The following is a 15,638-nucleotide window of genomic DNA, read 5'->3' as shown; positions in this document are numbered from 1 at the left end:
ATAATTTTGCAACTCCAAGTAGCTAAACTGACACCTCCTTTTAATTTCCCCAGAATCTCTCTTCCTCAAATTCGTAAAGCCTCAGTTGCTATAATCCACACCAAATTTAGCCCACCCAGGATCAATCCTGAAGCATACATAACATGTTAACCCCAAGCCATGTTTGCACATCCGGTGTAGTGACTCTGTGGCTTTTTCAAAACCAGGGACCGCCTTGTGTAAACCACAGGCTAGTAGTTTGCTAGGCAGGCAACACCAATACTATCTCACTGTATCTGTTCTATAAACACGCTCAGGTGTTGGGCTATCAGGCTTTGCTGCACTGCACAGCTGCTCCACAGCACACACCAGCTGCACTTACTCCTTCTTACACAACTCAAGCTGTAGCGTCCTAAGCCTTTCTACTGCTAGTAACAAAGACAAGGCCCTAAAAATGGAAAATTAAATGTTCCGTTTCTTCAAATGAGTGACCCAAATGGAAGTCCTCTTTCCTCTGAACTTAGTGCATGAACAACCAAACAACAAATACTTGAACTTTACATTTTGCCTGCTGTTGTCTTCTACCGTATTAACTACAGTTATGGGATTATAAATGATACACAAAATCATGAGTTAGGATGACAGCTTTCAAAGGTGCTCAAAACAATTCGTTCTACATTTCAGAGGGATTTGAACATCCAACTCTTCAGCCCCTTTAACAGCCTGTGTATATTCATACACAGGTAGGCTCAATACCACAGGCACTCGAAGTACATGCATGCAGGATACCTCTACACAGTAATTTTTTCACTGTAACAGTAAAGCTGGTGCTGCCCCCAACTAGTCATCCAGAGAGGCAGCCCAGCTTCAAACTACTGACTCTGCTTTGACAGTCTGGAAGCCTGGATTTATAGATCCATACCTCTACAGAGAAAGCTCCAGTGTCAAGAACACAGCAAGATGGAGGCCCTGCATTTCTGTTTGTTCACTATAACTGAAGGATGCACAATAAAGTGGTTGCAGAATTAAAACAGAAAAAAAAAACCCAACCAAATTCTAAACCCCATAGCCTGCAAAAGCTATGCTACAAGAAGGAAACAGAAATGTGACGGTAAGAATCCTTCTTCTAGAAAAGGAGAATATGAACAGTGATTGACAGATGAGGAAGAAGCTGCAAGACAGAAAGATAGATATCTAAAAGGTATCAGGCAGAAACGTTATTTCAGTAGTCTAAGTCTCAGCCCCAGTCTCCCCTCTGTAAAAATGAGGATACTGATACTTCCATTGCAAAACTCTGAGATTAAAACCATAATGCTTGTACCATACTTCGGGGTGACATGGAGGAATACAGTTTCTCCATCCATTACACTTCCTCTTAGGAATGCTGTGAAGATGACTATGCTCAAAATTCTCCAGGCTCAGGTATTTTGATAATGATTTTCATTACTACCTAAGACAGATAAGACCTATGTATCACTACATGTCAATCTGAAGCAGACAAAGGCCTCTTCTGGAACCACTGATGTAAAAGGCTGGACTATTCATTTTATAAGAAGATTTAATACCTGAATTATGAGTGAATGCCCATCCCATCATTTCCCATTACTGACATCCTCATTTGTTTGAAGAAATTATATGAATTGAAATAAAGGCAAAAATTACAGAAGAGAGAGGAGATAACATGTTATATCACAAGTAGATGCAGGACAATTAAGTATGTAAAAACTTGTCTGACCAGTTCACAGCATGCAAGATTATGATGAAGTTATTACACATTATCTCACGGCTCCCTAAAACTTCAGACCATAAAGTAATCAGGATCAGGAACACTTTGTGTACTGTGAAAATTAATTCACCAACCTCACCTGTTACCACAAACACTAAGGAAAACCAAGCAATACCGATGACAGCCATTTTTATGTTGTGACCTGTTCTGACATTTTGAAACTATTATTTAAATAAAGCCTGCTGCACATATGATCTTCCTTATTTGTGCAATCTGGCCTATTACAAAGTGGCTTCACTTTGTTGACTGTCTGTCTTACTTACATGTTCCTTGGTTTGGCACACAACATAAGCTTCAGCCTTTTTCTCTGCTGACTCACGTGAATAAAAACATTCTCCCTTAACTACTCAGACAACTACTGCTTCCCCAAGGGCCATCAAATACATTTGTAAAAGTTGCAATAACACACTATTTATTTCTTTTGCATAATTCTGTTCTGAAAAGTATAGACTTGTACTTTGTTATGCATTTTCTATGGCTTTTGCACGTCACTTCTATCTTGATACACAGGTCCAAAACCTCTATAGATCTCATGTTGTAGTTTATGACCTTACTACCCAAAAGTGACATAATAAGTTTTTCTTATTTTACAGCGTAAGCTCCTCCAGGAAGAAACTTTTAATTTTCTCTTTCTGCACAACCTAACACATTGTGAGCGTGAACAAAGAGAAAGTAATAACTCCTGCATTCAAAACTGTCACCCTGCCAGAATGTATGCATCCACGCTCCGAGGTGGCTTCAGCACTTCACTCCTGTCTTACTGGGGATATCACTAGCATCAAGTACATTTTCATAGGTGCATAAAATGTCTCCAAGATTCACATCATTTGCATCGTAAAGTTGATTAACCGTGCATAAAGCTTACATATAGGGGTTCTGCAGACCAGCACACTGCTGCTGGGAAGCATATTTTACTTGCTAGTCTGCAAATAGGGTGGAGGGCTGATTGACAGTTGCTGGAAGAGCTGCCAACTTTTTGGCAGTTGTACAAAACATTCGGCCTGTAATTTGTCTTACTGATCATTGCCACAATTATGCCCAGGTCCCAAACAAAAGAAGCCCATACAGTCCAGTGGGAGACTGCTGTAGGGAGAAGAGGTTTCACCAGAGCTGCTCCCATTTCTTACTCTACCTGCATTCCATTTCAGTCAGATGCTTTTTTTTGACCTCCATCTTCCAGGAACAGCATAAAAGACAAAATGACATCCTCACACTTCACATCTGATTTTAAACCTGATTTTAAAAAATGTAAACTTTGGATTACACTAAGGATTTTGAAAGCTTTATGGTATTAATAACACTGATACAGCAAAACAGTGCTTGGCTGGAGAGTGCACACTTTTTAAACCAAATATAACAGTTGGAACATGTTAGAGCCTGTCAGTTTGATGTCCAGAGTACATTCAAACAAGGCTAGAGATCAGTTTCATTTTATTTGTTCAAATACCCAATGATTTACTATTGTTTTGTTAATGAAGTATCAGTCAGAAAAAAAACCAAAAAGTTAAGGTTTGGGGCCTGTTTTGGGGTTTGGTTTTTTTACTTTAAAAACACTCTGAACAATACCACATGTGAGAAAATATGTACGTACCAAACTGAAGAGAAGGCTCGTTGGTCAGAACTGACAATTCTGAGCAACGCATTCACAAGCAGTTCACAATGCACTCACAAAATCATTCATAAACAGTTTAGAAGCTGAGCTTACTACAGATAAAACACTGAAAAATAATCACTGATGAAAAGACAGCTGGGTAACACTTTCAAAAGACTGCTGAATCAGGAGCCTAAATTCTTCCTGGGACTTCCACATATCTGAAAAATTTACAATAGGCCTCAATTCTGAGAAATACATAAAGTGCAATATTAAACATATAAGGAATTCAATTGATGGTCTCCCTAACTCAGCTAGTAGCACAGAGGAATCACTATGTATGCAACTAAATGATACACGTACTCTCAACAGTTTCAGCAACAGGGAACACCACTCAAAGAAACTCCCATTAAAGTCAATATAGGAACATCAGCTTTGAATTGCTGTGCAAGACAACTTACACCTTGTCTGTCCTCCAGTCATTAGTGTATGACACACACTACAGACTTAAACTTCTTTTGTGTTTGTTTAAGGTATATTGGTTTTTGCTTACTCACACATCTACTTGCCAACAAAACTAACACAGAAAAGTTTCTGCTTTTTGCACTGCACTGGGCTATGACAAATGCAGGTCAGCTGTACCTGATCTCTTCTTTTACACTATACTACTGTTCTACAGTGAACACCTTTCAAAAAAGATTGGGATCCCACAGTCCTACTAAATGATATATACAAGAAAGTAATATGATATCCCCTACCCAAGGCATCCTCCAACGAACGGGCAAAGCAGACACAAAGAATGACTGTAAACTGGCAAGGAAAGAGCACCTAAAGAGATAGGAACTTGTCTGGGTCATGGTGTCCAGGCTGTTAATGCACCACGGAATTGTTAAAAATCAGTTTAGTTGAATTTGTATTTTAAAACCTTTTACATGGCCTTATAAAAAATGCACATGCAAAGCTACCTCCTAAATATGATCACTAAACCAATATTCTTTTTAAAGTAATGGACTTTACTATACATATATAAATAAATAAAGTATTGCATAAAGGTCATCAGGAAGAGCTACAAGGTTTTGCTCTTTAGGTGAAAAGCACTGTCACTTGCTTCTGATGCAATGGGTAACACTCCTACAAAATCAGCATGAGGTGTTAATAAAACTTCTTTCCTCTTTCCTCCTCTCAGAGCCTTGACATGGCTCTGAGAACTTGCTGGCACAGAGAGTAAAGGTGCAGAATAAAACTTAACAAAGCTTATCACAGCCCAGTGACATCATTACATAAGATTAACCCTATATATCGTGTCTGTAGTTGATTATTGTACTGGTAGTGCTCTAACCCAGCTACTGATAAGGAAAAAAAGCTCAAATGTAATAATACAGTCAATACTAGCTTTCATGGAATTATACAGAAAAATCCTGTAGTTCCCTAAAAGTAGATGATCCCAAATATTCTTAAAGCTATATGGGATACTCAGAAATAACTAGGAATTTGAGAACCATGGACTAGACCATAAGGGCTGTCCCTCTAAACCTGTCAACTCTTTGAAGAGAAACACCACATCATGCAAAGCATCAGGATCTCCAAACATTTCCAGCAAAATTTCCACTATTGCCTCTCTCCTTGAGGTTTTGAGTTAGGGACACCAAGCAAAGCTCAGTTGATAGGCTGCTGCTAAGCTACCACTTCAGCCTTTCACACTGGTAAGCATTTTCCTATTACTTCTTTTGGCTGCCCCAATCTGCCTTTTTTGACTTGTGCTTGGACTGTAATTTTTTGAAGACAAAAACCATAATTTCACTTTATATAAAATAAAAATACCAAACAATACTAGGTATTTTCCGTGATGAGGAGTCCCTGAAAATCCCAACAGTCAGTACCAACTAAAATTTTACAACAGTGTTTCCATTGCTTGGAATAATCCAGTTTTCAGGGACAGATCATGTTCCTTCAACATCTCACTGACTCTGCCAAAACCAGAGCATTTTGCTTGAAGTTCAAAGCTACCATATTACACTTCTTCCTTCAACCACTTCTGTAGTATAACTAACTGGAAACTCAGTGCATCACTTCTGATTGAACATAACTCTTCCAACAGCCACCAGTCTGATCAGTTAGTTCCCTGCTGCTTGCAGAGAAGCACAGTGGGGACATGCTCTGGATGACAGCAGCTGGGCAAATCCCACAGAGCTTCAGATACTGAAGATGCTTCTGAGTCCTACTAACACGAGGAGCTCACTGGTCCACCAGTGTGACAAGAAGAGAGAAGGAGTTGGAGTGGTAGGACTAACAGCAATATGGATATATAGGAAGTAATAACAAGAAAAATTAAGGAAAAGCTAAAACAGCCAGCCAGGACTTGAGGACAAGGTGATAGCAGTGGATTAAGGAGAAAAGAAGTGGGCCATGAGGTCAAATGTTCAAGAGGTGCCAATGGTTACAAGGAAGGAAAAGGCAAAGAAACTCAAGAGGAAAAGAAAAAAAATTACAAAAAAAAAGATTCCTCAATAAATCCAACTAGAACCACGTAGGAAAGAGAACAAAGTGGATGCAGCATGAGTGATCTTTAGCCTTTCCTTTTCCAACACATTCTCCAACATCATTTTCAAAGACTATGGATCAATCTCACCTTGAAATAAAGGAAAGTTGACAGATGCCGCAAAGACTTATGTGATGAGTAAATATGGTCCCAGCAAGAAAACTGTACTTGGAATAGGTCTGTGTAGAGATCTATAGCAGAACATTTCATTCACGTAGCCTGCTACCATTGCCAACATCAAAATCTTATGCAATCCTGTAAAGGTCACCCCATCATTTCTTGACCATCTTGAAGCCAGAACAGATAAAGAAAGATGGAGAACTGGCAGCATGAAGACAGAACAGATGATAAAGAGGAAACTGAAAGAAAACAAGGAAGGAGAAAACACTACTCTCTTGCTGGCTTTTAATCTGTGAAAGAAAGCAAAGCAATTCCAACCATTTCCTCATCACCTGTGCAGAGTATGCATCAGTCTTCCCTTCATGTCTCCACCACCATTACATTTGCTTCATTGCTACCACATCACTATCTAAAGATACTTACAAATATTAACATTGACAAAGCCTTATATTTTTTAATGACATTACAAAGGCCAATGTACTGAAGAATGAAGAGTTCTAAAATGCATAAGAAACCCTGGTTCCCCATGATAAGAGGCTTTTTACATATTTATACTGTAAAGAACTGAAAGATATTAAGTTGGAAACACTAAGTATTAAGTTTGCCTACTCTTCATTTAAGATACACAGATACAATGGGGGCTCACTGTTCAAACAATGAAGACGTGAAATTTATTTGGCAACATCTAGCCATTATTCACGCTTTTTTGTTCCTGCCTGTGATGAAACTGCCCAGCAGGACACAGAAACAACCAAAATGATTCTATTGTCTGGAACAATTAAATCAGCTCAAGTTAGCCAATATAAGGCAGAAATGGCTGCCTGCAAGCCTCCAATGGAATCAAACTTTGCCTTTTTTAATTCTAAAAGAAATGGTGTTTCTTTACTTCTGTTCTTCAACAATTCAAGCCCTACAGACTCCAGTGGGAGAAAAACTCTCAGAACTGTGTAGCATTTCTCTAACACTGCTTCCAATAAAATAAATGTTAAAACTCCTGTTATATTTAATGGGACCATGCCAATATTACTAGGTTTTTTCGCTGTGCTATTCAGAAATATGTGAAATCTTGGCTTCTGTTAAATCACAGCAATGATAATTTAAGATTTTTTAACTCTTAGAGGAATGTAAGTGAGAGGACACTCAGAAATCAACTTTACTAGCAATTCAAGCTACTGACTGTGAGTAATAATCAGAGTTGATAATAATTCTGAAGATGTTCTTACATCATATTCATTTGCATTTTGCTTTACTAAAATATAGTGCAAAGTACGTAACTGCCACAAAAGTTACCCAATCTCTAGAATTATTTATTAGCTTTACAGTTGCAGTTTCATACCAATATTGCCGAATATACTTTTTAAATATTCTAGTGACTGCCTAATAGGAAAGCAGTCGCTTACAAACACAATGTTAAAACTTTTTGTCAGCCTTCTGTAATGACCACTTTGCCCCCAAATGGTAGAAACCCTGTAACTGCCACAATTTGCTTGACTCAAAAGGGCACGCAAAATATCCCCATTCTTCAGACCTTGCTTTGTCTAGCTTGACAAAAGGGTTGGTTTGGTTCCCCCCGCAAACGGGCAGTTTTCCAAGCTGTCTTTGGAATTCTGATCTTATTCCATATCCAGATAGTTCCACTCCTACCTTTCCATGTGCATGGTGGGAAAGTCTCTTCTCAGTCCTCTCTGACCACAGATTTCCCATTACTTGCATACCTTATTGTTTCCAAAATCTCTCTTAACATGAACTGTAGATATCTTTCTCTTACAGTCTAATAACTGGGGTGAGGGAAAGGAGATTAAGACAGTACCAGGTAAAGCAGAACTGAATTCAATCAGCCAATTCCAAGCAGAAAAGCCCTCACCTCTAATTTTTTACAAATCATATTTGCAGCCTCCCCTCAAAACTTGAAAACCCCCAAAAAGTTCATTTAAATGGAAGTATAGTTAGGGAGTGGAAATTAATCACTCTTAGATGCCAAGTCCTACAATTCCAGCTTAAATCAAATCCTCATTTTGGCAGTATTTAAAGAATTCTGGACAGGGAGGGCAGAGATTTAGTTTTGATGGCTGAGGAAAGCAGAAACCAGGCTTGCATGTGCAAGATTTACAGAAGAATAATAAATCAGTAAGAGTAAAATAAAAGTAAAGGATGTTGTTAAATGTTATTTATTCTCAGTTTTCCCTTGGAAAACAGGCACCAATTGAGAAAAGAATTTAAACACATGCCTACATGAAATCCAGTGAACCCAGCAAACCCAGTGAGATCAGTGGTTTACTCACAACCATGAAGTTCTGCTTAGTGTCTATGGAACCACCTGAGCTGGAATAATGATACGCACTGTCTAAAAACTGGTGCAAGAAGGACATGTAGGAATCGTTTTCACCCTGCTTAGACATTTCTTAACATCTAGCTTTGAATTAATACCTATGAACTGGACTCTATTACTGGTAAATTTGTTCTAACAAATACTTCTACAGAGTTCAGTAGAATTACTTTCACTGTGTGGAACTTCGTATAGGTGTTGGTGTTAGCAAGAATAGGATGAGATTCTGATCAGTCATGGGATCAAATCCTGACCTACATGTATGGTAATTCAGTGCTAAGTGAAATGCATGCTCTACTACACATTTTTCATGCCCTGAGCAATTTTCTTCATGTCTGAAGTGAGACTTCAAAAGCTATACACTGAGCAAGGCAGGCAAGAAAAAAAACCCAAAACAGGTCAGTGAGCAACATACAGCCTTCAACTAGTCAATTTGCCTATGCCAGCTCATCCCTGTCTCCTACATGTGTAGCTTTCTACTGTTGCCAAAAGGGCAGCTGGAGTATGTGGGGTAGCAGCAACTATTCGTTACCCTCCTCCGGGTTTCTCTCCATGCCTCATCTCTTCCTTTCCCCACTCTGCCCTTTCTCTCTCCCTGCAGTAGCAATTGCAGAGGCAGCTTTTTCCCCCTCTATTGCTTTTCAGCAGGCTGCGAAGCACTGCAGGTAAGCAGGAGCTGTTAGGAGAGAACATTTCTAGCAGGGAGTAGGAGTAGATTATGCAGCTGTAGAAAAGGATTGATACAAGATAGTGGGTGACCTGTGTAGTGACTGTACCACGTCCCCAGCAGAGAGGGAAAAGACGAGGCGCAGGAGGGAGACAGGCTGGGGGAGAAGGCAACGAAGACCCCTACCTGCACAAAGTGCTCTCCAAAATCTCTCATCTTCTCCTGACAACTGCCCACCCTCACAATTACACTGAGTCCCTGTGAAACCCTGCCGATCCCCTGTAGCTCTCTCACCCTTGTCCCCCAAGCCTGACAGACCTTGCTCAGTGACAGCCTTGTCATGCAGAAACCTATCAAACAGGAAAGCAATTTCCCTTTCATTTCAACAAATACTCTTCTGATAACAATGCTTTTCAGCAGCCCATGAACCGCAGTTTAGATGAGATGTAAAGCTTTCAGAAGCAAAATCCTAGGCCTTTCAACACCATCAGCACAGATAAGTTCAGGCAGTAGATGAAAATAAAAATGAAAATATGCTACAGTCACACTCTGCTAGCCCAATGCCAACCTTCAGTAGTGTATGGCACAAGAAGAGGTTAATGCACAGGGTGACCTGCACTAAAATGATGACAATTCCACTCTCTGTCTGCCAGCTACAACAGATCACCTGCTGACTGAAAGGAGTTCCGATTTCAAGCAACAGAAATGGCATTTTAAAAAAACAAAACAAAACAAAACCACAAAAAACCAAACAAAAAGTGAAACTCTGATAAGCACCTAAGTAGTCTTCCCAGTTAATTCAGATTAGAGGTGCTGGAAGGAGACAGTTCTACTCCTCCCATCCATGGACAGCTCACAGGACCAAGGACTCAGAAGAGTTTTAATCCCCACCCCCCACTATTGCCTTTTGGGTGACATTCAGAGCTCCGTTAACCTAGGTGTCTAACTGTATAGACTGCAACTTAAAGACCTAGTCTTTCCAATAGGAAAACTTCTTCAATAGTACACTATAAACATGACATAAAAATATGTAACTCAACAGTTCAACAAGTATGTAAAAGAGTGTACTTATTCCCCATGCCATTTCCCATAACTCATCATCAACTTGTTATTGAGATATATTAATTCATAATAAACTTGCTTTATGCAATGGTGGCACAGTTGCATGACTAACTTCACATTGATAAAATGGAAATATGAAGGGATGCTTTTAAAAAAGTATAATGTTTTAAATTTAGATCTTAATAAGCAGCACTGAAGAGAAAAAAAAACAGTATGGAAGAGATCTAGGATTTGCAAAGAAAAGCTCACTGAAACCTGTGTTTTATTTTTTTCCTAACAGCATTAGGGATTTTTTTAAGACAACAGAAAATTAAACTTGTTTCACTAACCTAAATATAGCTGTAAAATATTTTCAGTGGAAATAGAGGTTTTTCTTGCTAAACATTGTGATGTCCTGAACTGATTTAATGAGTCCTGCTACTCTGCCTGCAAATGGATTTCTTAGGACGACTCAATAGGTTTTCTTGTGTACAGGCAGGCTAATGGCTAAGACCCTTAGATGGTGTCTTTGGCATAGGTCCGATCACACTGATTTCATCCACTGTCAACTCTGGAAAGTGGACTTGAACTCAGAACCCAGATTACCAATCATCCAAACACGTAAACATTGATTGTGCTAATTCACAGGAGTGTAACCACAAGGCTAAATATCAACGGAATTTTCCTTCCTGATCTCAATTCTGATTAAAATGTAGCTGCATTACTAACTCAAGTGCAACATTTACATATGCCAGATGTGAGAAGGCTAGATAAAGACATACTTTATTATTACCTGAATAACCTAACTAAAAAAAAAAATACAGCCACAGCTTTCATGTTACTAGTTTGTTTTTCAATCAGAATTTGCAAGTTGTTTATTGTTCTGTATTTCATATTTTTCAAAGTGTAAGTTCACCAACATTCTCTCAAATACTCTATGCCATTCTATATAACATTTTATGCACTTACAGAAAAGCCTGTAATGTCATAAATCCAAAGCTCTCTTTAAAACTGCAGTGTAGCCATGACTGAAAAAATCTGCAAAACTGACACTTTTACCGTGCTATGTCTGTATTGATGCACCACTGGAAAAGCAGCCATCTTTTTAATTGTCACTATACCTTTTCTAGAAACCCAAACAAATATTTTACATTGATCATTAAAAAAAAAAAAAAGGTACATATTTTGTTTAAAAGCTTCCATCCAGTAAAATCTGAACCACTGTTTTAGGCCACAACTTTGATTTTTTAATATATATATTCAGGGAGTATACATATCATAAGGTTAAAAATAATTTTTACAACTGCTGAATACTCTGTAGATAAAAGGAACCAGAATGTTGCATATTTATCTGACTTGTCCTAATACAATAGACGCTATCATGATTTCAAGCTTTGTACTTGTTTATCATCCGTGTTTCCACTGTAACCATGGCATCAGTATATAGCACAGGCTTAACAGTGAGAAAAATACCCAGTATTTTCCTAAAAAACTCATCTCTTAGAAAAAAATACAAGGATTTGCACAATGGCAAAAACAAATCAAAGTAGGTGAGCTGGCTAAAGAGAGAAAGTTTCTTTTTAGGGGAAAAAAAAAAAAGAACACTATTTCTTTGCAAGTCTTTTTTGCATTTTGGACTTCTGACAAGAACCTAGAAATATATTACAGGATAAGTAACGTAACCTTGACCCTAGTGCAGATACTACAAATATTGAAGTTTCCTTACAAAAATACATGCAGCATTATACGAGATTGAAAGCATTAAAGCTATTAATATATTGACAAGAGCTGTTCTCAGCACATGAGCATTTTCTCAAACCTGTTTAAATAGTGACAGTCCAGTCCTGCAAAAACTGTTGCATCATTCTGAAGGTAAAGAGGGGCAGCAGTGCAATTACACCAAACACACTCAACAAGCATACGGTAGCCAGTTCAAACTCTCAGGACTGCTTAAAGGGCAACCCTCAGAATGGCATAAGGTGACCTTACAGTCTCCAAGAGAGTTTCTTAGGTTGCATTTATTCGATATTTCAGACAGTAAGGAGGAACATGTTCCTGTGACTGCTGCTTTTAATTTGCTTGTTACAAAGCTGGGAAAGAGCACTACAAAAATATCTGCCTTAAATGCCAAGAGTGAAATGAAGGAATTAGTCCTCTTATTAAACAGAAGAAACTGCATCTTACCAGACGGTCTTACTCTAACCTTGGTTTAGGCCACGTGCACCTTCCTTGTACTGTGAAACCCATTCATTTCATAGACGACTTCTCTTTTTCAGGTTTTAATATAGACTCCAGACACTGATGAAGATGCCAATAAATCTATTTACTTCACTATGGACTCTATAGAGATGTCATGGCCACAGGCCTTATTTTAACTCAGTGAAATCAGACAAAAAAACAATGTGATTTTGTAAGAGCCAGTTCTCTGAAGGTCCCTATCTATTAACAATTCAATAAATGCACTCGGTATTACAATTACAGTGACACGTTCAGTAAACGGGCAGATTTTGGAAAGGGTAAAGCACAATCCTATAAATACTTGCCTCTGCACCAATTTTGTGATACAGGGAGGGTGGTATACGCTGTGTATTATACGTACTGCACAAACACAATCCAAACCGTGAGGATTTACAACACCGAACAAGGTAAGCGATGCTTCAGAAGCTGCATTATATTGAGCTGACCAGTTACGATCCACTGCCATGTCCTCAATTCTGTCACATCAACAGACAGCAAGCCTCGTCACTCCCTCATCTCCTCCCACCCAGTGAATGCTGGACAGCAATGAATCCTGGTGCAGTAAAACACAGCATTTATCTGATTCAGCTAAGTAGTTCCTACCAAATCATGTTTACAATGGTCCTTGATCTGTTCAGTTCCACTGTTTATCTAGGGAAGGTGTTCAGATGTTTGAGTTCACCTTAAAAATCAGAGCCAGGATGTACCCCAGCACACCAGCCCCACCAAAACTCAAACTTGGCATCTGCAACCTGCAAGGTCCTTGCAGATTTGGCAACAAACTCACAACATGTACCACACGCAAAAAGAACATACGAAATTATTATTCTTTCACTAAAAACCTGAGATAACATCCTTATCCCATTGGTCTCAAAGATGAAACTCACTCTGATTTCAGGAAAGCCACAACTTGATTATCATTCAATCCAGGTAAAGGACATCTGCAATACTGCTGCATTTGTCTTTTCCTGATTTGGCTATTTTGCCTCTGCCTATCACCCAGTTTTACCATCTGAGCTTACTAATGTGTAGCTTTTATACAGCATCAGAATGATCTAGATCCTAATTACCATGATGTAATATACGTAGCAGAGGTGAAAAATATTTTAAAGTTGTAAAGATAAAAGTTTTAACAGTAATGTTATTCAGCTCTTCATCAGCATAAATAGAGCCTAATTCTTTCACGCCTTTCCATCATTCTGACATCTCTTTATACCACTGCATTAAGTAAAGAAGCCCCAAAGAATACATGAAACTCAGAGCTATTAACTCTCACTATTTTTACTGTGGTCCTGGGTTCTTTGTCTGTTTGCCAAAGAAATATTGCCCTGCCTAGTATCCTTGACCATAACAAATAAATACACAAAAAGATGAGCATACACATTTCAGAGAGCTGGTCAAGCAGGGCACATTTAAAATGAGAAGACAGTTACTATTGCTTTATTATACATCTTATTTAAAAGATATACCATTTAACTGTTTAATTGCAGAAATGTGAAATGTGCATATTCACGTTTCCTGTGTTTCTTTTTTTGTTTGTTTCATTTTTCCATGTTAAATCACAGTACCTGAGAATGTCAGACCAAGCATTCTCCAGGGTTTTTGTACTCTGACTGAGGCATGTTAGCTTCTGGGTCTTTAAGACACCTTAGAAGCTGTACGACACGTTGTGTATAAAGGCAACAGAATTTGTCTGGTTGGGGCCAAAATCCACCAGGACCCTTTTATCAGTTTCAGGCATTTGAAGAAGCACTGCACTAGCTCTACACATAAAGGTGTAGATCATCTGGGGGAGGGAAGGAGGAACATAAGTGTTGATGCAGTGAGCTTTCAAGTGACATGAAGACCCCAAAGTGTCTCGTATCAGAGGTCAGGTCTGGATTTTTAAGGCTTGTCAATGCCAGGCTGACCAAGAGTATTCACACCGAAATGATGAACTCAGTCTAAGTGCTGGATCTGGGTTTTGCAGTAATGTTCTGTATGGATGCATTTTGTTGGGGTTTTCCAAACACAGTAAGATAACTGGAGTTGTATTGATGTAATGTAATTTCAGAAACTGAAGTGGTAATTATACATCTCCTCCTTAGATTCAGCATATTTTTCTTTCCTCCCTTGCCTGTAGACCACATGCATTAGATACACAGTAACCATGACTATCTGAGTATAACAAAGCATGGAAATAATGAAAAGCCTTCAGAGCCATTACATGCCCTTGGCAACCTAGCTCTGCAAGACAGATGTTGCATCCAGAGCCGTGCCACTGAAAATCATATGTACGTGTATGTATCTACAGCGCGAACACTCACCCAGTCCTCGAAGTGGCGGCTCCCGTTCTGCAGCAAGTCCTCAAACTGTATAGTGCAGTTAGCCACAAAATCATCATACCCAATGGGGGCATCATGGAAAACAGCCATCTCTATCTTCCTGCCATTGCAAACGTCGGTGACAAATTCATCATTCCAAGCAGGACTGTTGGTCTTTTGCTTGGTTGAGGTCTGCCCGATCCTGGAGTCGTCCACATTGAGGGCTATGTAAGGGTCCAGCAAAAAGGTCTGCGGCCTGGGACCCACCGCATGCCTCAGCGACCACGCTGTGGGTTTCAGATTCACCGCCTCGCAGATCTTGATTTTCAGCAAGCCATTGAAAACCACCATGGCTGGACGGCTGCACTTTTCCCGGGATTAAACACTCGCAGGACGCAGTCGCACCGAGAGGGAGGGAGGGAGGTCTCGCCAATAAATAGGAGGGCAGGTCTGGGAGTGGGGGAGCAGGATACAGTGCGGGTCTCTTCGCCTTGCTGCTTCTGTTACCTTTGATTATTTAGCCTTTGCTCTTGCGACACCCAGTGAATACATTTATTTTCTTGCCCGTGTTTCTAACGGAAAACAAGGGAGGAGGGCCGCCGGGGAGGGGGAGGCGTCCGCGGCTGCAGAAACCCCCGAACGCAATCAAAACCCGAGCATAACCAGTCCTTGGGGTGAGCAAGAGCCTTCTCCCTTCACCTAGACCATAATCCTGGATCAGACTTTGCAGAGGAGGCAGAGCCGCGATCCCAGGCTCCGGCACACGCCAGTCCTGCCCGTGCGCCACACAACAATACACACACACGCATACACACACGCACACGCACCCACACACACAAATCAGAAACACCGGCCGACCCACCAGCCCTGCCTACTGCACAGCCTCCGCTCAGCAAACATCCACGCGAGGACCTTCCATCCGCGCCGGAGCCCGGAGCCGCCCGTCCTGTGCCGCCTCCTCCCCCTCCGCCGCCGCCGCCAAGGCCGAGGACCCAGCGGAGCGACCCCCGCGCATGGGGGGCGACGGCAGCGGAGCGGGCCGCGCGGG

The 15,638-nt window shown here is 40.1% G+C and overlaps 1 protein-coding gene across 1 annotated transcript in view; it reads right to left on the bottom strand.

Moving 5' to 3' along the window:
• PRKCE (protein kinase C, epsilon) overlaps positions 1-14,941 on the bottom strand; it is a 300,600-nt gene extending 285,659 nt beyond the window's left edge. Inside the window, exon 1 of the mRNA XM_010576498.1 lies at positions 14,594-14,941. Coding sequence (XP_010574800.1) covers positions 14,594-14,941 — 348 coding nt within the window. The remainder of the gene's footprint in view (positions 1-14,593) is intronic.
• Positions 14,942-15,638: the final 697 nt, after the last annotated feature.

This window comes from Haliaeetus leucocephalus, unplaced genomic scaffold (assembly GCF_000737465.1).
Source record: "Haliaeetus leucocephalus isolate CR32 unplaced genomic scaffold, Haliaeetus_leucocephalus-4.0 Scaffold526, whole genome shotgun sequence".
In the NCBI taxonomy this organism is placed as follows: domain Eukaryota; kingdom Metazoa; phylum Chordata; class Aves; order Accipitriformes; family Accipitridae; genus Haliaeetus; species Haliaeetus leucocephalus.
This window is presented reverse-complemented; position numbering and strand designations above follow the sequence as displayed.